This window comes from Xyrauchen texanus, chromosome 30 (genome assembly GCF_025860055.1).
Source record: "Xyrauchen texanus isolate HMW12.3.18 chromosome 30, RBS_HiC_50CHRs, whole genome shotgun sequence".
NCBI classification, from domain to species: domain Eukaryota; kingdom Metazoa; phylum Chordata; class Actinopteri; order Cypriniformes; family Catostomidae; genus Xyrauchen; species Xyrauchen texanus.
In genome coordinates, this window is record NC_068305.1 from 23,908,424 (window position 1) to 23,935,347 (window position 26,924).

The 26,924-nt window shown below is 37.7% G+C and overlaps 1 protein-coding gene across 3 annotated transcripts; it reads left to right on the top strand.

The window, feature by feature from the left end:
• Positions 1-1,517: 1,517 nt before the first annotated feature.
• On the top strand, positions 1,518-26,427 carry si:dkey-177p2.6 (uncharacterized protein LOC568712 homolog). Of its 3 annotated transcripts, none has more exons than XM_052099213.1 (3): positions 2,825-2,942; positions 16,035-16,169; positions 22,500-26,427. In XM_052099213.1, exon 3 carries the CDS (start codon positions 22,504-22,506, stop codon positions 23,188-23,190), a length of 687 nt encoding a protein of 228 aa, XP_051955173.1. In that variant the 5' UTR covers positions 2,825-2,942; positions 16,035-16,169; positions 22,500-22,503; the 3' UTR covers positions 23,191-26,427. The 3 variants fall into 3 exon arrangements, with proteins under 3 accessions (XP_051955172.1, XP_051955173.1, XP_051955174.1); XM_052099214.1 differs by having other exon boundaries at positions 2,855-2,942; positions 16,015-16,169; XM_052099212.1 differs by lacking the exon at positions 16,035-16,169 and having other exon boundaries at positions 1,518-2,942.
• The last annotated feature ends 497 nt before the right edge of the window (positions 26,428-26,924 follow it).

Genomic DNA, 26,924 nt, shown 5'->3' on the forward strand with positions numbered 1-26,924 from the left:
GGGAAAGATGCTAGTAATCCAGCAAATTATAGGCCAATAGCTTTATCTTCTCATTTAGGTAAGTTAATGGAAAGGGTGGTGAATGGAAGGCTAATGCACTTTATTGAAGAAAGGGGGTTGATGGCTAGTCATCAGAATGGCTTTAGAAAGGGGAGAAGTACTATTGATTCACTCATATGCCTTGAGGATGAAATAAGAAAAGCACAGATAAATAAAGAGACTGTTGTGGCAGTATTCTTAGATGTAGAAAAAGCATATGACATGCTATGGGTAGAGGGTCTTTTAATCAAGATGCACATGTTGGGAATTAGGGGAAATATGTTTAACTGGGTAATGGACTTTTTAAATAATAGAAGTATTCAGGTGAAAATAGGGTCAGAAAAATCTAGAAGCTGCTTTGTAGAAAATGGTACACCTCAAGGTGTTATTAGTCTATTGCTGTTTAATATAATGATTAATGATGCTTTTTCTAATGTTCAGCCGGGAATTGGAAAGTCATTATTTGCAGACGATGGTAGCCTATGGAAAAGGGGGAAAAATGTAAAGTATACACTGAAGAAGGTGCAGGAAGCGCTAACCCTAGTGGAGGATGGGGGAAGGAAATTGGGGTTTAGATTCTCTATTGAGAAGACAAAGGCTATGTTTTTACTAGGAGGAGAATAGATGAAAGTATAAAATTGAAGTTATATGGTAGGAATTTGGAAAGAGTGAAAAGTTTTAAATTTCTTGGTGTGTTTTTTGACACAAGACTTACATGGAAGGAGCATGTTTCAAAAGTAGTAGACAAATGTAAAAGGGTAATGAATTTAATGAGATGTCTTGCTGGAACAGAATGGGGAGCAGATGTTGCTTCTTTGAAGCAAATTTATGTATATTTAATTAGAGCAAGAATTGAATATGGGTGTTTGGTTTATGGATCTGCAGCCAAGTCAGTTTTAGCTGGATTAGATATAGTTCAAGCTAAGGCACTAAGAATATGTACAGGAGCTGTGCGATCTTCCCCAGTGTGTTCCTTGCAGGTAGAAACAGGAGAAATGCCACTCTGTTTGAGAAGACAGTAGCTTCAGGCTAACTATTGGGTTAACTTGATGGGTCAAAAGTGTGATCACCCAGTTAAAGTGACAATTCAGGTAAGCTGGGAGAGAGAGATGGCAAGTCCTCAAAGTTTTGGATGGACAGGGGAGGCATTGGCCCAGGAAATGTCTATACATGATAAGAACTTTTGTCCAGGAGTACTGTGGCCATCAGTTCCTGTATGGCAATTGGAGGTTCCCAAGATTGATTTAGAGATACTTAGGATTAAGTCAGAGAATCCTGAATCAGATTTGGTGCATGAATTTCACTGTCATATAATAGAGAGATATCAGGAGCACATATTAATTTTTACTGATGGTTCAAAAGATCAGGAAACAGGTGCTACAGGAGCAGCTTTTGTTGTTCAGAAGTGGAATACCCAAGTTTGTAAGAGAACCTCAAATTTCCTAAGTGTGTTTTCAGTGGAATTATATGCAATCCTGATGGCAGTGCAATGGACTGAGCAGATTCAGAACCATAAAGTGTTGATATGTAGTGACTCTGTGTCAGCTATTAATAGTATGGGGAAAGGGACCTCAAAGAGTCGACAAGACCTTGTATATGATATTCTTCTGGCAATTAGAGATGTGAAAAGGAGAGAAGTAGAAATATCATTTGTATGGGTCCCAGCTCATGTAGGTATTGCAACAAATGAAAAGGTTGATAAGTTGGCCAAGGAAGCTGCTCAAAAGGAAACAATAGATATAAACTTAAATCTGTCCAAAGCGGAGGGTAAAAGTATTGTGTGGCAGGGAACAATTTTGAAATGGCAACAGTTCTGGGAGCATGAAAATAAAGGGAGGCACCTATTCTCTATTTCTAGTAGGGTAACTGATTCAGTTAAGGTTTGTAAAGGAGGAGAGGTTAGACGTAAGGAAGAGGTTATTATTTCTAGAATGAGGATTGGGCATACGTTTCTGAACAGCACTTTATTTATTTTAGGAAAACACCAGAGTGGCTTATGTTCATGTCAAGAACCTGAGACAGTGAATCATGTTTTATTTTTTTGTAGAAAATATGACCACCAAAGACAAGATCTGCTCAGAGAAATGCGAGTAATTGGCTTGGAAGAAGTATCTCTAAAAAATATTTTAGAAGTAGGGTCAAGCACAAGGGGAAAGCAGTGTCTTTTTAAATTTCTAAAAGATACTGTATTGTATAATAGGATATAGTGCACTTAGGTGCTAATACCATAGATGGCAGCAATGCAACTTATTGGATGCCGGCTGCCGTAAAACCCCAAAGAAGAAGAAGAAGAAGAAGAAGAAGAAGAAGAAGAAGAAGAAGAAGAAGAACTAAAGAGGTGGGGCAGAACACTGGCTCCACCAATCGGGTGCCGTTACTAGGCGGGTCTCAAATCGCATTCGACCAATCATAGCCATCCCACCTGACGGCCATCATTCAGCTGAGCTGCTTTCCCGTTGTTTCTACAGAGTTCTGTGCTCGTGCCTGTATGATAGCGACTGAGAAACGCAATCCCAAAAACAATGTTCAGACCAGAAATTCATCACTGAGTTTAGCGACCGTTTTAAACACGCGTAGGTCTTATTTGCCTCAGTCATCAGAATGTAGCGACCATTTGAGGACCGCGGGCAAATTAATTTCTTAGTTTCAAAAAGTCTTTGCCAAGTACGGACTAGCTAATTGGCTAATTCATTGCGCATCACATTGAGTTTAGCCACGGATTCTAGCAGAGTCGCTAAACAACGAAGCAACTCCAGACATAATGGTATGGTTCAAAGGAATATCACGACGTTTGTGGCGTCCATGAAAAGAAAAAACGGAATTCCCACTTTCTCTATGTGTCGACTGGATGTGAAGAAGGAAGTTGAGCCCTGCGGAGGAGATGGTGCCCTTTCCTCGTTAAGGTAACGCGACTTATTTAGCCATAAACTCTTTTCTCTGCTTAGAGTTTTTTTTTCTTTTCCTTTTTTTACATATTATTTCGTTTTTAAATTGTTCTTTTATAACTGTTCGCTCAACAGTTCAATTCTTTCCTGCTTTATGTAACATCTCCGAGTTTATGTTGATAACACTTGAGCGTTTGGAGGTTTTTCCGTCGACACTTGTGATTGTAACTGGAGGACTCCTAGCAAAAAAATAAAATAAAATAAAGGATTGCTATGAGCCGAAAACACAGACTTTGATATACCGCCATTCGGAGTTCAAATCTTTCGTGGTTGCGTAATGGGGTCAATTTGACCACGCTGTGATAAATGTCTTGTTAAATATCTTAAAAGGGATGTTGTTTAAACTTCCGTGACCATTTGCTTTCTAAGCCCAAAAAAACAAAACAAAGCGAGAAACAAATTCTGCTCAAGACGCGAATAGAAATGGTTGATTATGTTTGTCATAATGTTCTCTTGGTGCCGACTCGTGACGAAGGAATTAAGGAGCGATCTAATCCTAAACTTCAGTGCAGCTTCAGTGTATAGCGACCCCTCGGAAGAGAATTCCATGGTGTGCAGTGAAAGCAACGAGTATGTGAAATGGCAAGACTGAAGACATGTAGGCTACACCTGTCAAAAGCTGTGTCGATATATTGCTTAAAATGAGCTATACTATTACTATGTAATAAACTACTGTACTGTATATCATGCTACAGAGTTAAAGGTATTTTGTGGATAACTTTGTACAAATGCTCATATTCAAAAAGAACACTAGCCAGAATAAAGAAATATTCTGTAAATGCTTTTGTTCATTGTTTTGATGAAATCAGGGGGTTATCATTTTCATGTGTTTCACTTGTAGACTATGGAGGACAAACATGCAAAAATAATAAATACATAAATGTAATAATTAGAAAATAAAGGAATAAATGTCTTGATAAAACAGATATAATTCGTTTTTAATGAAAGTTATTCCTGAATTTATTTTTGTATGACTTTTTTTCCTTTATTTATTATTTTCACTTTTTATATTCTTTAAAAAAAATATTCTTTCATTTGTTTCTTTTTTTTTGTTATTTATTTATGCATTCATTTATTTTTATATTGATTTATTCCCACATTTATTTATTTTTGTATTTATTCTTTATTCATTAATTTATTCATTTCTGTCTCCTGTATGATAATGATGTGGGCGGGTCCTGCTTACCATTGGCTTATTTTAGATTGAAGCGTGTGCTCGATTACTCTTGACTTGTTTTGATGTGACCTTAGGTCATCGCCATATTGTGTAAACTAAAGCTATTTGTGGGTTAAAAACACAAGAGCTTAAGTCAATCCAAGATGTATTGGTTATACTACAATCACAAAATAAATGGGAAGCTGTTTCTTCAACAAAACCACAAAATGAGCAAGTTTCATAAATGATATGATTTAACCTTGTACTTTTCTTGTTTTTCTGTGTATAGCTATAACTTCATATTTTGATGTCTGCAAATCCATAATATTGTTTTCTGTTGTTATGATTGTTCATTGTAAAAGATACAACCATGCTTCATTTTCCTGATCGTTTATGTATGTATATATACATCTGCAATAAAAACAATTAAAAAATCTATAGCTGACTCTTCACATATATCTAGAGAGTTGCGCGACATGCGAATGAAGTCGATAACCATGCATCAAATAACTGTTTCATTTAGAGTAGTGGTGCTTATTGATGTTTTAGGAGAGCTGTATGCTGGTATGAATGTCGTAGCACATCCTGGATTGTTAAACTCTCTGCCAAACGTTCCCTGCATATTCAAAATCTGTGCGAGTCAGAGGGTGATAAGGTGGGACGTCTATCTGCTTCCAATAAGTACTATTGAGCTCTCATCCAATAATGCACTGGAGCTCCGCAAGGACCGCCTCCCTCATTTCCATGTTGCACACAGAAAAGTAAAAATAAATACATGTATAAATATATATGGGAATATATAAATATGGAAATAAATAAATATAAAAAATAAATTAACACATAAATAAAAAATATGCAAAATAAATGAATAAATAATTAAAAGCTAAAAAGAATAAAAATAATGTTAAAAATAAATATAGAAAATAATAAAGGAATAAAGTCATACAATAATAAATTCAGGAATACATCTAATTAAAAACGAATTATATTTGTTTTATCAAGACATTTATTCCTTTATTTTATTTTTTATTATTACATTTATTCATTTATTATTTATACAGGTTTGGGCCTCCATAGTAGACAGATGCTAACCCTCTCTGTTTCTACTGTGAACGGTTTACAAAGAGTCACTGCATGAGAAGACCGGCACAGAGTGGGTGCTTTTGCCAATAACTATGCTAGTAGTAGGAGTTATTTAAAGAGAATATGCTTTAGGTTTTTTTCACAATGCTTCATGTGTTGTCTGAAAATCTGAATGTTCGAACCAGTGATGTTTTTTCTGTTGTTGGACAAGGTAGCCTGCTTGAGTAACAGGGCTGATCAAAAAGTTGCAAAACCTGCCAGTTGTCCTTTACTTATTTTCTTGATAAAGTGAATGACATCATCTTCAAAATCGCATTAGCTCCTTTCGCATATGCTGCCCTTTCCAGAAAATGTACTGCGTTTTTCAGTTCGAGGTCATGTGTGAATGCAACCAGAGGTGGAAAGTAACAAATTACAACTACTCTTGTTACAGTACTTGAATACATTTTTCAAATGTTTCAACTTTAAGTCTAAATAAATAATAGTACTTTTACTTTAGTTGATTAAAAATGAAGTATTCTACTTCGCTATAGTTATTTTTCACCACAATTACAAAATACAAAAAAATACATAATATTGAATGAATTTTTTTGGGGAAGAAGAAATTGGCAAGATACAAGCCTTAAATCTGTTTATAAACTAAAATGCGCTGTGCACGGCATGACTGAAGCCCACAGGGCACAGCAGCTTGTAAAAACTGCTACCGGTGTCCATCTCAAGCTTCTGCAAGACTTTCTGCGCTGTTACTATACAAGAACTGTAATACTGTGATTTTCTGCATATTTCATTTTATTCTGGAAAGGAGCCATTCATTCAGGTATGAGGGAACCGTCTGAACATGTTTAACCACTGATCAAACTTCACTTGTTTTTAAGGTATGCAATGATTTAACTGTGTCAAACATAAACACAATATAGTTTGACATATATGTGGGGATATCTTGTTTTCTTGCCACTATATGTCTAAAAAAATCATATATACCTTAGAAAGATACAATGCCAATGATATGACTCGGACATATATGCCGCCAAAATTGACAAAAATATCCCCAAAATTAAAAATACGGGGGCAAAAAAAATGCCCACGCAAGGAGTTCCCGTGTTTAATTAATAATATCTGCTATAGCTACAATTACATACATTTTGGCAATCTTCTGACTTTTCACTGATCATTATTTTTTCCCCACCGTCCGGTTCACTGCTCCATCACACGCAGAGACGGTTTCTCTCTTCTATCAATCCGCATCAGTTCTGTATTGTAATCCCGCAATGTTTGCCTCTCTTGTTCAATATAAACTGTCCTAGCAGGTAGTACTCTCGCTCACAGTGCTGTAATGTACTTTCCTGCCCTGTGCTGCTGTTTATCTGTCTGAAAAGCCTCACCCGCTAGAGGCCAAAATTGCACAAGTTATGGATGTTATTATATAAAGAAGGTATGAGAAATCACAAAACATAAATCTAACCAAATGCTACAATTTCTTAATTATAATCTCTGTTAAATAACCATAATGTTAAATAAGACTGTATTATTACAACTGTTTTACAATAATACATATACAGAACAACCACTTTTAGTGTTTTAATTGATCATATCTCTCACTAAACACTGTGTGAAATGTAAATTTTTGCCTTATTTTATTCAGTTTGTATGTAGGAGTTGATAACAGTTTGCTTAATAATCTTATTCCATATCTGGATAAATGCTACAATATCACCGAGGATACATTTCCTCCTCAATGATATTGCATTATTAGTTTTGTACAGAATGTTAACTTAATAGCCAAAATACTTGGACATATGTGAATGAGAATAAACCTGAAATAGTAATGCGTTTCAGTCACAATGCACATTATGTAGTTTAGAGACATTTAGAATTGTACAAATGGCTATTTCTATTTAAATATATGTTATTCCAAGAATCCTCTTGCAGCAATGCAGGTCTTTGGCATTTAGAAGCTGTTAGATTAGGACCATTGAGGAGTCTGTTTCTCAAACTAGAAACTGTGATTTACTTGTCTTTTTGTTGTGCATCTGGGCCTTCCACTTCCCTCTCCATCCTGGCTAGAGATTTTTTTTCTTCAAATCAGTAATACATGGAATAGCCTTCATCTCTCTAAAACAATAGACTTTAGAAAAAAAATGAAATTCAGGAGAAATGCGTTTCCTTTTGCCTATTTTTAAAACCAAAATTTGACTTGCGAGTGTAAAGCACTTGTAAGAACTCAATGCAACCTCAGCAAATGGGGGAAACCCCACTGTATTGTGCATGGTAGCGCAACCATTTTCAATTGTTTTTATAATACAAATTTTCTTGAGTACCAAATTAGCACTTTAGAATGCTTTTGTAAGAAATAATTAATAAATACCACTTTAAACAATTATTTCAAACCATTAATTTGTAATTATTATTATTTTGAATATGATCAAAATTTAAAATTTGATCCGTGTTTTTGATCAATTTAATGCATCCTTGGTGAAAGGAAGCATCAATTTCTTTCAAGAACAAAAATGTCTTTGTGTTTTAAAAATAGAAGCGTATATACTACATGATTTATAATTTTCATAAAGTAACTTGTATTATAATTACTTGAGTAGTTTGTCAGCAAACTACTTATTTACTCTTGAGAATATTTCTCAGTACTTCTAGTACTTAAGTGAATTATTTCTTCAGTTGCAGTACTTTTACTTCAAAAATCAGTACTCTTTCCACCATTGAATAACCTTTTTGAAATACTGGTAAATTTTCCTCTGGCAATTTCCCTTAATGAGTAGTAGTGTTTCCTATAAAGTTCTATACTGATGGCATGTGAACCGCACATGTAGTACTTTTACCAGTGAAGGCAACCCAATGATTTTCCTTTAATTTGCTTGGATGCATGTGTGAATGAGGCTAGTGTCTCTTTCATGCTTTTTGATCAGAAGGTCAGATTGGTTTAAATTCAGCATTGCATCACAACAATACCTATTTCTTAAAGGGTATTCTGGGTTCAAACAAGTTAAGCCCACACAGTGGCATTTGTAGCATTATGTTGATTACCACAAAAATGAATTTTTACCTGTTTGTCCTTTTTAATAAAAAAAAATACTTAGTGCCTTACAGTGAGGTACTAACAATGGGAGAAAATGGGGCCAATCTGTAAACATAAAAATAAACACTATTTCAAATACACACGGCCACATGATGTAAACAAAATGCGTGTTAACATGATTTTGGTGTAATAAAATCACATATTAACCTTTTCTGTGTAACCAATTTTACTACTATATTCAAGACAGGAGAGCTTACAGTGGTATCACGCTACTCAAGCCGGTTTCTATGACGGTACAAAGTTCAAAATTGCATGACCCATTTGAATAATACAGAGTTTTGAGTTTTTTTTACCTTAAAGGGCTATGGAGGAATTCAAACATCTCAAACAGCAAGAGAGACTAAATTCTATCCAACACTGACGAGAAAAACAAATGTGTCATGCGGCAACAATTAGGAGTCATCTGTCATGCAGATTTTTAAACTACACCTTATCACCCTTTATAAAATTCAGTTCAAATAATGTTAGATATTAGTAAAAAAACCAGACATTTTGCTTTCAGATATTCAAATATTCTCGTGTGTGTGTGTGTGTGTGTGGCGTCAGAAGTTTACTTGTAACCAAGTACATTTAAACTTTTTTTTTCACAAGCCTTGATATTTAATCGTAGAAAACATTCCCTGTCTTTGGTCAGTTAGGATCACTACTTCATTTTAAGAATATGAAATGTCAGAATAATAGTAGAGAAAAGGATTTATTTCAGCTTTTATTTCTTTCATCACATTTCCAGTTGCTCAGAAGTTTACATACACTTTTAGTATTTGGTAGCAATACTTTAAATTGTTTAACTTGGGTCAAATATTTTGGTTGCATTTTTTGGTTATATATATATATATATATATATATATATATATATGTAATATTACTTCTGGATTATTTCCTTTGTTGCATTTCTTTCAGAAGATATCAAGTTTCTTGAGGAAAGATTATAATAGAAATAATAATTCCAGTAAACATCAGACTGAATATATATTAATTGTCTTAAATATATATAATATAATGTTTGGCAAGTTCCAAATAAAGAGATAATTATATTATCTTCTAATTTATAAGTCATCTACATGCGTGTTTTTTTTTTTTTTTCATTTATAAAGTACTTTAATTAAATTAATATTCAAAAATAGGCTTGTTAAAATGGTTATTTAATAAAACAAAATCTATAAAAAATTAGTTTTTATAAGTAACTAATATGTTATGGTGCTGCAAAATTATTCATATCGTGATATAGGATTTTGATCATATCGCCAACCCCTACTTGTAATGTTAGAAAAGTTTTTTGCAATAAAATAGTCACAATATAATTTTTTTTTCTTTTCTTTTTTTTCTCACCCTTGTCTGGCCCTCTGAAATGCTTCCATGTACTACTGCTTTAAGATACGGGCACCGTTTTGATTGGCTTACATCAATGCAGAGCTCTGTCTTTTTTTCCGATGGTTTATAATATCCACCTTATTTTTCAGTGAGTAGGGCGCCACCATTATCCACCTTGAATATGGACCTGTTCGGTATAAGCAACCTCCAGCTGTTTTAGCAATACAAACATTCTGCGTTATGTTTGTGGTGAGCAGGGTGAGGCAGAGCGAAGCCGGAAAGATGATGAATGAGTTTAACCTGTGTGCCACACTGTTCTTGCATTCCAGTGAGTCTGTCTGTTTTTAGCTTTCTGAAAAGCAGTGTGTGTTTTTGTTTTGTTATACACAGAAATGTGTTTATTAAACATCTACGTGTTTGTCTAGCCGGTCCCAGCTTCCTCCTTTATATTTGAATTTTTACATTGTTGCTTTATATTGCAGCCTGGCAATATATGTCATCATATTATCATCATTAATCATAAGAGATCAGGCACCGTTTGCCTTCTGAAATTAATAAATAAAGGCAACATCAGAGGTTTTGAAGATAAATGTGAATGGAGGTTTATATGGAGACATTGAAAAGCTGATTTTCTCTGCAATGCAACAAGTGAATAATCAACTTTTTTACTTTAAATGCTGATGTTAGAAAATTATCCGACATTGGCATATAATTCTGTTTTTCCTGTATGTTTATCCTGTAGTTTTGTTATAGTTTATAAGCCCAAATAACTCAATTCTGGTCTTATCCTTCTAGTTATCGCAGTCAATAGCTATGCTTCCATCCAAGGGTTTTTTGCGACCAAAAGGTGTAGCGCATGAAAAAGTTTACCGATATAGCCGATGGAAATGCAAATTATTAAACAAATGTTTTTTTTTCAGTTTTACTCTAGCACATAAACTCTGTCGATACTTCAAATGTCGCAAAAAACTTGTCGCGAAAAACTTGTTTGGAAAAACTGTCACTTTTTGGTGAGAAAATTGGCATTAACACAAAAATGTAGTGTCACATGACAGAATTTACCTCAACCGTTAGTCTGTGTTAATCATGACGACAAGGTGTACATCCTTGAAAGCCAATTTATTGTATTGTGAAGCATTACTCACACTGTTATGGATTGGTCATAACGGCAATTCTGTAATTCAGTGTCTAAAGACAGTTAAAAAAAAAGTCTCATTAAAAGCTAAAATATCCTGCAAAAAGAAATGTTGGCAAGACTAGCGCAGAATAATACACACGCATTTCTGTATGGAAATCGCTTGAGGGTAGATTTATTTTGCAATAAACCCAAACTTATGTGACAGTGTTTTTTTTTTTAAGCATGACATCACACACCATTTTTAACGATTAACGGCCAATTGAACGGAAACGGGCAGAAGATGGCAAATTTAGCAAAAAAGCTTTACACATTTTCACTTTGTTGCGAAAAGTGGATGGAAACTAGTCTTTTTGGGAATGCCGGTGAGGAGTCCATTGTAGTAGTCCACCCTACTGGTAATGAATGCATGAACAAGTTTTTGTTAGCCTTGACTGGATACAAACATCTTATTCTGGCTATATTTTTGAGATGGGAGGCTGATTAGTTATTGCTTTGATGAAACTATGGTCTGACTCCAAAATGACACCAAGATTCCTTTTTATTTAAAATATCTTTTTATTTTTTTTTGTCTTTAGACCCTTGGAGTCAAGGTATGTGTTCACCTTGGGAATTTTGTCTTTGTTGCCAAATACAATGACCTCTGTCTTGTTGTTTAACTGTAGGAAGTTTTGGCACATCCAATGGTTAATTACATCAATGCACTGTCACAGAGAGTCTATGGGGCTGTAGTCATTTGGTGATCGGGCTAGATCTGGGTGTCATCTGCATAGCTATGGTATGCAATTTGGTTATTTTCCATAATTTGGCCTAGTGGGAGCATATGCAGGTTGAACAGGATTGGTGCAAGAACTGAGCCTTGTGGAACTCCACATGTCATGGATGTCCAATCAGATTCATATTTGCCTTTGTTCACATAGTAACCCCTCCCTTCTATATTAGATTTGAACCATCTGAGGACCGTCCCAGAGAGCCCTACCCAGTTTTCCAATCTGTCTAAGAGAATTTTATGATCAACAGTACCAAAAGCAGCATTGAGATCTAATAATACCAGCACTGATATTTTGCCTGAATCAGTATTTAGCCGGATATCATTAAGGATCTTTATGTGTGCCGTCTCTGTGCTATGATACGGTCGGAAACCAGACTGGAAATTGTCCAAGTAGCCATTCGAGGTTAAGAATTTGTTCAGCTGATATGTATGATCTAGATTGCTCTTTTTTTTTTTTTTTTTTTAAACTGCAGTTTTCAGGGACTTCGTAAATCTGCCTGAAAGGAGTGACGTGTTTACTATTTCTAAAAAATATTTTTCCAGACAGATAAACAAATTTTTGAATGATGTGGGGAGTGTGTCAAGACAGCAGATTGACGTTTTAAGATGCTGTACTATTTCTTCCTAGGCTTTGCCATTAATTGTCTTAAAATCAGACATGGTGTCTAATCTATGAAGTTTTTGTGCAGGGTGCTGTCTGACCTCAGTGCAACATGAGGACGAGCTGATTGCCATTCTAATATCATTGATCTTCTTCATGAAAAAAAGATGTAAACTTGTTGCATTTGCTGTCAGAGAGCATTTCACAAGGAACCTGTGTTTGGGGGCTTTGTTAGTCTCTCTACAGTAGCAAAAAGAGTGCAGGTGTTGTTTATATTGCTCGGTACATCCCTAGTAATTGTGCTTTGTTTTGTTTGGCTTACTGGGCTTTTTAATGTAGTTTTAGTCAATGAAAACTGTTAACATTTTAGCCATAGGAGTATTATTGATGAGCATTTGTCAGTCTTGTCTATCCAAAACCTTTATATATACACACACACACACACACACACATTTTATTGTTGTTTTCATTTTAGTTTCACATGATCTCATCAATGATTCTACACGTTGCAAGCTGCAGACAGCAGCGGTGAGAGACGAGCGTCTCTGTGTTAGAGTGCGCATCACCCGGCAGAACTTTCTATCTCTCCCGGTCTCGACTCCCGCTCGACTCCCGATTGTGTCACTTCCGCGACTGGTTGAAGCGGCGGCTCTGACCGCACCGAGAATGACAGTTTTGGAATTTGTGTTTATTTACATGGCACGCTCCCGTATAATATGATCTTGAATTAAGGATGAAATAAAGATATATCGCCAAGCTGTGATCTGTGTTTCTATCAGACACTCGAGCCGCAGCGCTCCTCTCGTCTCGTGTGTCATCATTATAGTTTTATATGATCTCAATTTATGTTAAATGACATCAAGCGACTATTCGACAATGGAATTATTTTCGTATTATTGCCAAGATTGGTAGTTACAAATGACAATCCACCGAGTGCAACAATTGTTAGTGTTTTCCACGAAGACACCCACCAGAGTTTTGTAGACAGCCGGAGGCGGCACGAAATTTGCAGGCGGCAGCCAAGTAATTCGAAGTAATTGTCATAAAGTGTGTCTTTCAACTTTAATCAACTTTAATGTGAGATAAATATCATTGAATTTGCTTCAGTTGCCGCCAAATTAAATTCAAAAATTGTCAGACAATGAAAAACCTCTTCCATTCTCTCAGGCTCACATAAAGCCATGACCACTGATAGATACTCACATGCCGCACACAAGGATATTTACATATTGTGATATACACTATATTCAAAAGACGAAAACTAAAACAGAATTCGGATGATTTAGACATTGGATATGGGAACGTTTAAAAACGTGACATGTTTTGTGTTTTAGCTTGTTTTCCCATGGAAGCCTCTTTCCACCCATACCTCAACAACAGTAAAGGATTAATTAGAACTACATGATATGGATGAGGCTGAAATAGCCTCAGAACTAAGACAACAAAGTGTGAAGAGGATTATGATTAAAAAAAAAGGAGACCAAATAATAAAGATGGGCACGTATATTATGACATTCAACAAACACCAACCACTACAATAGATCCGATTAGGATATTTGAGGGTCCCTGTCAACATCTTTTTCTTAATCCTCTGAGATGCTCAAATTGTCAGAGGTTTGGTCATAGCTTTGCTGGATGCAAGAATAAACATATTTGTTGCAACTGTGGAGAGGAAGAATATGTCAAAATGCAGAAATTGCACATGTGATCATCCAGCCTCATCAAAAGACTGTCCTATGTGGATCAAAGAAAAATCAATTTAAAAAGTAAAAGGCCTAAAAAAGTTAAGTATTTTGAAGCATGCAAAGAGGTTGAGATGCTCCTTAATTTAACATTTTAGAAATCCTTTGCCTCTAGTATTACCGGCAAAGCACACAGTTGAGTGCCAGACAGATGTGACCTGGGTAACAAATTGAAAAAACACAACTAATCAGTAATAAAAACTCAACTTCATAAAAAAAGATGCAAAGCACCCAAATCTCAACATGTCAAACACAAAGTTCAAGATCAAAGTTCGATAGCGGAGCATTCTCTGACTTCAAAAGGAAAGATACAAAACAGCGCAAGACCACAGCAACAAAAGGTTAGTCAGAAGAACAGATAACTGAAGGATTCCACATACTTTTTCTTGCCACTGTACATAGCCTTCCACCTCCATTTCTCCAACACAGTGGTTCCCAACCCTGTTCCCCCCAACAGGACACATTTTGTATATCTCCCTCAACTGGCATACCCAATTCAGGTTTTTGAGTCTCAACAATTGAGCTGATGAGTTGAACCAGGTGTGTTTTATTAGAGAGATATACAAAATGTGTAGTGGTGGGGGGCCTCCAGGAACAGGGTTGGGAACCACTGCTCCAATAGGATGTGTACTGGGCAAACGTGTATGTGAATAGAATGCTGTGCACATTTCTTGCCACGTGGTGGTAATTTTATTACCGTGATGGAGACTATAATGCGAGTTGCCTCATTCATGTATGTGAATAGACTTAAACTGATGTAACTTTGCATACTCTGCTGCAAAGCAACCTTTTTTGTGGATCCCATTGTTTTCTACCACTTTGATGGCCATCTCCGGAGTTATGCTTATTGTCTTTGAGCTGCAGACTCTGTGTGCCACTTTAGCCCTTGCCTCTCATCCACTGCTGTTGCCATGGCAAGCAGACCACAGAGGCCAGTCTAACCAGAGGGGCCCAATTTAAATCATGCCTTGCTGTTTCATAGTCCCTGCTTTAATGCTGTGGGACTTTATAGAGACCAATTCAAATTCCAAGTTGTTCAGCTTGTGCTTTCTTATCATTGAAACCCACGTGACTTTTAACAATTGTTTGATGTTATAGGCATGAAAACTCAAATGTAACCTCAATGCTGCTATTCTCTTTCATCTTGATTGTATTATTTTTCCATGGTCTTGGTGCTTTTTGCAGTCATATTTGTAGTTTACTGTTGCTGACAGAGACAGGCTGCAGAAGTTCTTTCAAGTGTTCTGTGTGCTCCTGCTGTAATTTAACTGTGAAATCTGCAGGAATACAAAATGTCCTTTTTGAAGCCTTGTGACTGCTTTGTGGAAATGGCACATATAGGGCTGAGCAGGAATGAACCCAGAGTGCTCTGTTGGCTTGGATCGTTATAGAACCACTAGCCCAAGCGTGACACTCTGGAGAGCTGCGGACCATGATTGCATACAAACAGGCTAATGTTAATGTTCTGTCATTGAAAGAGTTTAATTGAACAACACTGGTGTGATGACATTAGATGCCATCAACTGGTGTTAGTTGTAGTTTAGGGCTGCAAGATTGACTGTTTATTTTTTCCCCCCATTTTATATTGCAAGTGCAATTAATTTTGATCAGTAGAATTGACTTTAAAATACATATTTTGGGTTTGGGCATGTTATTGTCCTATTTTTTTATGTTAGCTTCACATTAAAAACATGTATTACTGCTGTTTAAAACACCAGTGAATCTATATAATAAATCAAAACCGTGTTATATTTTAACATCTTCAAAGTCTTCACACCTTTGCCTAGAATTTGCAGACATGTAAAAAGAGAAACATTTCAGCCAAGTCTTTCAAAACGTGTGTGTGGAGTCTGTGTGATTGGTTGCCATGCTCAACCACTGCAAAAGGCATATATAGAAAGTTAGACCTAATTTTAATATTGTAATTTAATGTTTTTCATGATTGGTTAACTGTGGTAGGTGTAATTTTAATCTTGACTATTAATTGTACCACCCTTATGTAGCTCATCACTTCATGCTTTGAATTGGATTCAAGGTTCATGTCTGGTTACAGCATCCAAATGGAGATTCAGACTACATTTTTCTACATTGTATTATAGAGATAACGCCGTCTAACACATCTGTCTCACTTCTGAACACAAGGCTCTTCTTGGCTCCTGCAGCTTCCTGTGCACCCTGCAGTAGAGAATAGCAGTCACTGAACAGACCTGTGGGGGATGTCTGCTCTGCGTTCAGATTGATGGATGGAGGGGAGAGGAGGGTGGAGAGCCGCCTACACCAAAGAGAGCACAGAGACGGTCTCTCGCATTTACAGCCTTTTTCACTCAATCTCCAGCTTTCTATATGTGAGGCAGCTAGCTGACAAGTGCAGTTATGTTGTGATTAAAATCCTGTGTCCACAAGCCACACCAGTTCTGTTTGTGCATTGAGATATGAACCAAACAAAAATTGTGGTTTGGAACTGTGGTGTTAAACTTGGTTTTGTGTATTTGCTTTAAATAGCCTTTTCTCATTCTCACAAAATGAATACTTTACAGGTAGGGTTCATGGCAGTCCCTGAATCAGACCTCATGGAGCTCTCAATGCTTGTGAGCACTGCTCAGGGGCTTGTGGCAACACAGGGTAGAGTGCTTCTATAGCAATAAGCATTGCACTCCTGAGCTTCATATCCTCCTCCGCTTTAAGAAGGGTGTGCTAATAAAGCCTATTCTCAAGAGTGCCGCGGTCGCAGACAGGAGGAGCTTCAGCTAATGCTTCCACCTCTCAGGAAGCCTCGCTCAGGGCAGTGTAGAAAGCTGTGTCCAGTTAACAAGGTTTTCAAGGCAAAAGCATGCATAGAAAGTGCCGTCAAGAACAGAGTTTAGCAGTAGTCTGTGTTGCAAAAATGGGCTGTAACTAAAGATTATTTTAATAATCTTTTAGCTTAAAACGATTGATCGAGTATTTGGGTGATCATTGCAATGATTAGCCTAATCAACAGCTTATAACCAACAATTCAGCTTGTGCCTTGTTTAGAGGTTGAATTAATCAATTCTAACAATAAAGAAAAGGAGATGAAAATATCTTTAAAAATGCCTCTAATTGACTATCACTGAACTACTGGTAAGTTTTTATTAAGTTTATTTAGCCAAAAAATCCCAATCTTATCTGTTATTTTTGTCTTGTTTTTCAGGTAAAATATTAAAAAATTCCTTTAAAAAATCATATTTTAAATATTTAAAAAATACAAATCTCATGCAGTAGATCTTCTCGAGTAAATGGTTTGTTTTTTAGATAAAAAAAAAAAAAATGTTTTAGATATAATAGAAAACAAGTGAAAGGCTAATTATATACAATTGAGGTCAGAATTTTAAATACACATAGGTTGAAGTCATAAAACAAATTTAACCACTCCACAGATTTAATATTAGCAAACTATAGTTTTGGCAAGTTATTTAGGATATCTACTTTGTACATGACACGAGTCATTTTTTCAACAATTGAAGACAGATTGTTTCACTTTTAATTGACTACCACAATTTCAGTGGGCCAGAAGTTTACGTACACTAAGTTAACTGGGCCTTTAAGCAGCTTGGAAAATTCCAGAACATTGTCACACTTTTAGTCAATAAGTTTCTGATTGGAGGTGTACCTTTTGGATGTATTTTAAGGCCTACCTTCAAACTCAGTGCCTCTTTGCTTAACATCATGGGAAAATCAAAAGAAATCAGCCAAGACCTCAGAAAATCAAATTGTGGACCTCCACAAGATACCATTGTAACACAGTTAAAGGATGGGCAAGGAGGAGGCGAGAACCGGCTTGTCAACATAAATCATAATTTAATGCAAACTCAAACTAAAAGCACAAACATACACACACGACGGACATGCCCGTAATTCTCTATCTGGAACCATCATCACCGGCCGCCTTTATCCCTTGCGCGCCTCATCGGCCCTATTGGGGACCGGGTGCGCCATATTCCGACCCGGCCCCGCCCCCCTCCGCTCCACACTCCTCCCGCCGTTATCTCAGGCCTGGGTGCCACCGGCATGACGTACACCCCCCAATCCCTGGGGCAGGGTGTGTCTTGCGTCCCGTGTGGTCATCCCCGCCTTCCTTGACCTGGGAGTAGACAGGAGGGGAAAAAACAACAAAAACAAAATAGGCAAGGGAAAAGGCCAACACGGTGCGAAAGAGAGGAAAGATAGAAAAAGCTCACTCACCGGTTCTCTGATGTACCGTGGCGTGGTCCTCGAACACTCCTCCACACTCTCTGGCGGACGACAGCCGCTCCTCTCCAGGCGAATCGGAGTCAAATCTCCGACCCCCAGCGGACAGAACGTCCCTCCGCTTTTCTGGCGGCACCTGGGGACATTCCTCCACCCCTGGCAGCGGCGCTACCTCTCCAGGCGATCGGGAAGTTACTTCCCTCCTCCCCGCGTGGACGGCGGCTGTTCACCGCATTCGGGCGGTCGGGCTACTCCGTCACCCGGCAGATGGCAGCGGCGCTCTGGGGGACGGCAGGGCACTCCTCCACCCCTGGCAGCAGCTCCAGGAGGTCGGGGAATCCAGTCCCCACTTACACCGCGGACGGCAGCTGTTCACCGCATTCGGGCGGTCGGGCTACTCCGTCACCCGGCAGATGGCAGCGGCGCTCCCCAGGGTGGACGGCAGTGTCGAGGACTCTACGACGGGCATCCCTCCTCCTTCCCGGGCTTCGGCACCAATGTAACACAAGAACCGGCTTGTAAATCATAATTTAATGCAAACTCAAACCAAAAGCACAAACATAAACAAACACACAAACGACGGACATGCCCGTAATTCTCTCTCCCTCTCTCTCTCGAACCATCGTCACCGGACGCCTTGATCCCTCACGCGCCTCATCAGGCCGATTGGGGACCGGGCACGCGATATTCCGACCCGGCCTCGCCCCCCTCCGCTCCACGACCATGTTCATCTGGACAAAAAAATTGTATGCACATATAAACACCATGGGACCACCAGCCTTCATACCACTCGGGAAGGAGACAGATTCTGTCTCCTTGATATGAATGTAGTTTGGTGCAAAAAGTGCAAATCAATCCCAGAACAACAGTGAAGGACCTTGTGAAGATGCTTGAGGAAACAGGTAGACAAGTATCTATATCCACAGTAGGGCTGAACGATATTCTGTTTTAGCATCGACATCGCGATGTGCGCATGCGCGATAGTCACATCGCCGAAACATGCGATGTGCACACATTGATGTGTTAAGAGAACGGTAGCACACAGTAAACACGAGTTTGTTGTATGGCTTGTTGCTGTGGTGACATGCACGTTCCGCGTGCCAGCACAGCGATTGGTTCGCTGTGCAGTTGCTCACCGCGCTCACACACAGCCAACATTCTCTGGCAATCCTAGCTAAAAATGAGTGACGAAGAGGATCGCGCGCAAATAAAGGATGAGTTCGTACCAAAAAGAAAGTCAAAATCAGCTATTTGGGACTATTTCGGCTACAAAAAGAGGTACCAAAAAGAGGTACTTTGCTTGGAGTGTTATAAAGTTGTGGCCACAAAACAAGGAAACACCACCAATTTGTCTGATCACTTAAAACGGCACCACAAAGCTCTTTACGACCAATACAAAGTCAAATCTGGATGTCAACCAAAACAAAAAACTATTTGCGATGCCTTTGCCATTATGACACCTTACCAGAAAGGCTCTCAACAACAGTAAGACATAACAGACGCAATAACGTTTCATATCGCTAAAGATATGTTGCCATTAAACACCGTCGCCAAAGAGGGATTTAAGAAAATGATCCGATCGCTTGACAGGCGGTATGTTATACCATCCCGCTCATGTTTTTCCCAAGTTGCGATAAAAGAGCTGTATGAAAAATGCAAATCTAAGATTGAAGCAGACCTGTCTCACGTGGAATACTATGCAGCTACAACAGACTTGTGGTCCAGCAGGACAACGGAGCCCTACATAAGTCTGACGGTCCATTTCCTCACAGAGGACTTCGAGATAAAGTTGCAGTTTGCAGACGGCATTTTTCCCAGAGAGTCATACAGCCGAGAATATCGCAGAGGCCCTGAGAGAAGCGGCGTGGGGCTTAGATGAGACACGTCAAGTCTGTATAACAACAGATAATGCAGCGAACATGGTGAATTATTGACTTTAGCCTGGATTGATAGCTCACAATATCGCAATATATATATCGTTGGGAAAAAAATATATTTTTCCAATATCGTGCAGCCCTAATCCACAGAAAAACTAGTCCTATATCGACATAACCTGAAAGGCTGCTCCAAAACCGGCATAAAAAAAAAAGCCAGACTACAATTTTAAGTAAACAGGGGGACAAAGATCTTTTTGGAGAAATATCCTCTAGTCTGATGAAACAAAAATGTAACTGTTTGACCATAATGACCATTCTTCGATTTGGAGGAAAAAGGGTGATTCTTGCAAGTCGACAAAACCATCCCAACCGTGAAGCATGGGGGTGGCAGCATCATGTTGTGGGGATGCTTTGCTGCAGGAGGGACTTGTGTACTTCACAAAATAGTTGGCATCATTAAAAAGGTAAATTATGTGGATATTTTGAAGCAACATCTCAAGACATCAGCCATGAAGTTAAAGCTTGTTGCAATTGGGTCTCCAAATGGGCAATGACCCCAAGCATACCTCCAAAGCTGTGGCAAAATGGCTTAAGGACAACAAAGTCAAGCCATTGGAGGGGCCATCACAAAGCCTTGACCTCAATCCTATTTTTGTGGGCAGAACTGAAAACGTGTGTGTGTGAGCAAAGAGGCCTACAAACCTGACTCCGTTACACCAGTTCTGTCTGGAGGAATGGGCCAAAATTTCAGAAACTTATTGTGAGAAGCTTGTGTAAGGCTACCCAAAATGACTGACCCAATATAAACAATTTAAAGGCAATGCTACTAAATACTAACAAAGTGTATGTAAACTTCTGATCCACTGGGAATGTGATGAAAGAAAGTAAAGCTGAAACAAATCATCCTCTCTACAATTATTTTTAATTGTAAAATCTTAAAATAAAGTAGTGATCCTAACTGACCTAAGACAAGGAATGTTTTCTACGATTACAATCACTGGTAAAAATTATGTAATCACCAACACTTAAAATTATTTTCTCCTAGCTTTTTTACTTCGTAGCAAATAAACAAATCACAGATATGACACAAAACAATGTTTATTAGCTGAACCTTATGGCTTCATGAAACATCCCTCAGACTAATTAAATAATTTAAATTAATGGTGTTAATTAATGGTTTTCGTTTGGCTTTTCTATATGTAAATCCCATTTCATTCAGACAATTTCTTACAGTTCTGTCACAAACATTGACAGAATGTTTGTTTTTTAAATTTGTTTTGTGCATTTTCTATTTTCATGGCATATTGCTTCGAGTTTTCTATTCTGATTCTTTGACATCTTTATTGATTAAACCGTATTTTTTCCCTTTATATCCTTGCCATTTTGTTTATACTTTATGAACAAATTTTAGACACAGCTGACTGAGAACAACCAACTTTAGCCACACTGTGTTGGTTTTCCTTCTTGAAGGAGATTTATAATCCATGGTTTCAATTGACAGCTCTTGTTGGGGCCATGTTTCCTTTCAATTGGCCAAGACCAACAGCTCATTATGGTCTGTAAGCACACTCTTTTAACTGCAGACTAATTAGCATTTTTAGACTTCTGCCAGTATTCGTTTAAGAAATGCAAATTACAAGGTGATACCATAATCTTTTGCTTAACAATGAGTGATTCCATAATTTTTTTGATCTGGAAAAAAAATATTCCATTTAATTAAAATAATGTCATTTAATTTGTTTGAGGTTTGTTTCACAAAGCCAGAATTTTCAACTAATAAAAAAAATTATTTGTGTCATATCTGTGATTTTTGTTTATTTGCTACAAAGTATAAAGCATTAAGTGTGGTGATACCATTATTTTTGACGAGGGTTGTAATTGTCAGGAATTGTGGGTATGTAAACTTCTGTCATACAATGTACTTATTTTTGCAGTGTGTAATAAAACAACAGTTCTGCTTTATCACGACTGTATTTATTTAGAAGTTTTGTGTAATTCCACCATACTTGGTATACTCTTTATCTAGATAATTTCAAGCTGACTGGACTGTAAGCTGCATCTTCCTCTTTGGCTATGTGAGACTCTTGGTCTGCAGAGCATTAGTTTAATATGATCGTATGTTACGTCTTGTGAGATCAAATGACTATTCAACTATTAAAATATTTGTCAAATATATTTGAAAATATTTCAGCCCTCCGCAATGCAGCAACCAAAAGAACATTGGAACAAACTCAAGTAATTTTTCTGTCCCTTTGGGACAGATTGTAAATTTGTTTAGTGATTAGCTCATTGGTTTGTAGCATAAAGAGATTTGTGCAATGCATCTCACTTGCAAGCATAAGTGGCACAAGTGTTTCTACATAACATCCCACTGATGTGTTCTTGCAAAATCTATTATTAGATGAAGCTTGAGATCCGCTGTACAGACTGTTGTCATGCATATTAACATATTGTTTGATTTCACTACCATTTATAAAGTTGGTAAAGAAAGAAATGTTCCTGTACTGCTTTTCTAAACTTCGCTTTTTATCTCATCTATAGATACATGTTGGGCCGAGGGGTGAAACGTAAGTTGAGTGCGCATGAGGACCCTGCCCAGGACATGCCATATCCTCAGCAGAGGCAGCTGGTGCTGGACTTGTGTCTGGACAAGCTACAAATCTGCCAGCGCCAGGCTGAACCAAGCCTGCACCGTTCGGTTCTGCTGGCCAACACACTCCGCCAGATTCAGCAGGAAATGAGACAGGAGGGGGAAACCTGTTTTCCACCAGCCCCACTCATCTCCTCGCGCCATCATCCCTCCACCCCAAGCCACTTTCCTGACCTGTCGCCCGAGCCCTTAGAATGTATTCCACCCCTAACCACTCCTTCATTTCCCCTCAAAACAGAGGATAAGGAGGTCCAGTTGGGTGGTGTTGAAAACAAGACTCTTTTCCCATCCCTCGCAGGTGAGGATGCGAGGTCATTAGATGCAATCTTCTGCTCGTTTGAGATCACAAATTCCACCAGCTACTTGACCGACATGACACTAGATGACATCTTTGAGGACATCGACACCTCGATGTACGACTCTTCTGACATTTCTGTTCTAGCGTTTCCTGGGCAGAGAAGTGGCGGAGTGGACGATGGCCTCAAGAGCTTTTCCAGCTGCACCTCCAACAGCAGCCTACAGCTCTGTCTCTCAGACCTCAATGATCTGGACCACATTATGGAAATTCTGGTGCGCTCCTGAAATGCTTGCACCACAGGCTCCTCGTTCAGACAGCCATCCCAATGTTTTCTAGGAGGAATGAATACAATGCATTTTCTTTTTATTGAACAAATGTTTTATCTATTTTTATACAAAGGACTGATATATTTATATAAATAATGAAACTGCCTGACACACTCCCACTGTAGGATAAATGCACATTTTAAGACTTCAGATGGTCTAGCTTACGCCACCATCCTTCATATTTAAGCAAACTAAGATAAGAATATGCAGGGACTTCAGTAACAAAGTATTACCATCGGCACTGTTTATACTGGATAGAGACTCTGGAGTTGTATTAAAGAGGAGGAGATTGATGAAACGTCAATCGTAATGGACACATTTTAACTTTAGATCAGATAAATTACATTTATTTTTTGTGAACTGATCTCCATTGTATTCTGAAGCATTACATTTACTGTCAGTTATTATGATTATCATGCCATGCACATACAGCACTCACACTACCTCTCAGTATACCAAGAGCTTTTTCTCTATACAAAGACTGTCATTGTTGCAAGTGTTGTAATTTAATGGTTTCTCACTAATGACTTTAAAAAACTGGATTCATTCCTAAGTTATAGCCGTAGAAGTTGCAAACGCATAAATGCTTGTCCTCAACTTTTGTCATTTTTCTTTTCAAGTGCTTCTGAATCTCTTCAATTCAGAATTAATGAGCTATGTGGCTTGCCTCGAACGTGATCTAGCTATATTTTGTAATCACTTTCTAATATTCATGTACATGATTGTCAGAAAACCAACGTTGAATCCCTCATGTGAACATAGTGCCTACGAAGGAGAATGAAGACTGCCGATGATGATGCACACTGTGGACCCGCAAATAGATTTGCCTGAGTTTCTTGCTCTACACCTAAACACCTGTTTAGCTCTCTTTGCATGCTGTGTGGATAGGTTGCTGGATTTTGAGTGTTTGGCACAATCCTCTGTCCTCCAAAGAAGTGGGTCCACATCACCTCACTACTGTTCTCTTTTAATGTGATCTACACTGCAAAACGTTGATTGTGGATGTCTGTGATTGCCTCTTGTGGTGTGATCTTAAAGACCCATTTCAGAATGCCCAAGCATACACCCTTAGCCATGGGGATTAATCCAAATTAATGTATTTCTTGCAATCCCTCCAAGTTATTAATTGATTGCTAAATGGCTTTTGTGAGATGGAGGACTAGAGCAAAGGCCCCTCTCCTCTGACCCTAGAGCTGTATGTCTCTAATCAAAAGTTTTAACATGCATTGAAAATAAAGACCATAAAGGAATGGATGCTGGAAATAAAAAAAATGCAGAAAGTGTTCTGAGCCACAAGCTGCAGTCTGCATTAAGATGGGGCAGGGAAAGGGGGAGGGGTAGAACAAGAAAGAGATTAAGAGAGGGGGAGTAAAAGCAAACGGCTCCTGTCACGTGGAGATCCTTGCTCGTGGTAAAGGCTACAGTGAGAGTTTGACAACAGCTGGTATGTGTGTGTTGGTAAATGGCTCCACCTCCAGTGAGGCCTCAAGGGGCTCCATTCTCCTCTCAACCAATCATTTGTAGTGATGGGAGGAGCTTTGCTCTCTCTCTGGTGTATGTGGAATATAATAATAAATGAATGCAGTTCAAATTGGTCTTTTCACTAATAGTGAAATATCTCATAGAGAACTCTCTTTACTAATTTATCACTTGTGATTGTACGATCAAAATAATTAAGGTCCAAATTTACCATTGAGTCATGGTCTGAATTTGAGTTCAATTTAGACATTCCAAATAAATTAGATATTGTAAAGCTGTGCAACTTTACATTTTAAATGCAGTGCATTCAGCTCTTTCCTGCACTCTTTAAAGGCTCAGGCTCACAAATACCCCACCCTGCCTTTCCCTTCAGAAGACATGACACTCACAAAGTTTACACTCAGATTTTGGAAAACATGTTTGTGTTTGAGATGGTGGTCAAAGAAAACTAAACCAGGGAGACTCTTTGGTGACATTGTCAGCATTTTAGCAGTCAATGCTGAGAGCTGTGTATCTAATAGAGTATGTCACTTTCTAAGCTTTGTAAGCTTGATCAGTTTTTCTTTTTTGTTGTTGTTTGTGTATATATATTTGTATTTATATATTTTCTTCTATTTTGCTGTTTTGTTGTTTGTTTTTTGATGGCTGAATATCATGAGAAAATATATTGCTTTTATTTAAGAGTGAAACATGATCAGTTGACTGGTCTTTAGGAGTGTTTATTTGTTTTGAAGTGTGATTTGTTCTTCACCTTGAAGTAATAATTAAATGTAAATAGATGATGCAGAATTAAGAGACTTTAATCATTGAAATTATTTGTAAAAGTTTCAATTTGTGCTGACACTGGACTGAATGACAATGGGATCCTCTTTACAGTGTGTTCATTTCCCTTGGACCAGGTTGTTAATTTGGAAGCTTTTATCATTTTTTTAATGCCAATGTGGTGAACTTAATTTAAGAAAACTTCCAGTTGTCTGCCTTTTTTATATTGTAATTTATGTAATGAAAGGTCTCATTTCTTTCTCTTGGTGCTTCAATTCAGACTCTCGAAAAAGGGACTATCAGAAGTGTTGTTTCATAACAATCAGCACCAGGAGCCTCTGGTTTCAAATGAATTAAGGTTAAAGTCAATTATGGTTCATTCTATGAGCATGTATTGCAGTAATGCACAGAATTGCAGAGAAAAGTAGTTTACATTTTGTTGTAAACTTATGCTGTGAACAGCTCTTTTGAATGACATATGATACGTTTGATGCACCACTTGCACAGAGAATACAAAAGCAGGAGATTGTATTAACATGGTTTGGTTGTGAGGCACAAAATAACAAGCTTTAAGTATCACCTCATCTTGTTAATTTGGCCATTAGTGTAAACCTGTCTCTTTCATTAAACTAATGAAATTGTAATATTTTGAAAACCTCAAAATGTCACTTTGTCCCAAGTGCAATATGAAAATAAAGCGCTGTCTTGCCTAATTGCAAATAACACAATGTAGTTAGCCAATGTAACTTTGAATGAATACATGGTTAGATGTTTCTTTTAATGATAACAGATGCCTTTACACCCTACATACTCTTCCTTCTGAAACTGTCCTTAATCTGTTGCTATTTTGACCACAGATTTTGTGAGGTCTGTAAATAATAAAGCGTTTTCTTTGGCAGTCATATTCTATGCAATACATTGTAGCAGGTCCGTATGTCAAATAAAAAATGGAAATGGAAATGTGTGCTTTATTCACTCCGAACCTTACACCACAAAAGTCAAGAAACACTTATTTCACAGGGGGTATTATTAAAAAAACAAAGAGTACAATGAGTATATGGTAAACAAGGTTGTTTAAAATAGATGTACATACACTGCCTCCTGAAGGCAAAATTCATTAATGTACATCGAGGTGTTGGTTCATTTTCTTTCGTCTTTACCTTCAGTATATCCTTTTTCAGTACTGGCAGAAGAGGTGGTGTAATTAGTCGATATGATTTTTAATATTTTCATAGTATTTTGAAAAGCCTATAAATGTAAGATTATCAATAGTATTCTGTGATACAAAGGCTACCACTACAACCGCATATGATAAGCAGCAAAGTATTTTATATCATGATTTATCTGGTAAATTCAAAAATAATGTTAGCACTCCGTGGATCTGGTTGCTAAACAATCAAACACACTCTCTAAGGTAGCGTTTGTTATCTGCAGCCCAGATATAATATCTT

Coding starts and splice junctions, on each gene's coding strand:
- si:dkey-177p2.6 (XM_052099212.1), top strand. CDS start 2,806: ATGGTTCAAAGGAATATCACGACGTTTGTGGCGTCCATGAAAAGAAAA. Junction 2,943..22,499: donor GGTGCCCTTTCCTCGTTAAG/GTAACGCGACTT, acceptor TCTCATCTATAG/ATACATGTTGGGCCGAGGGG.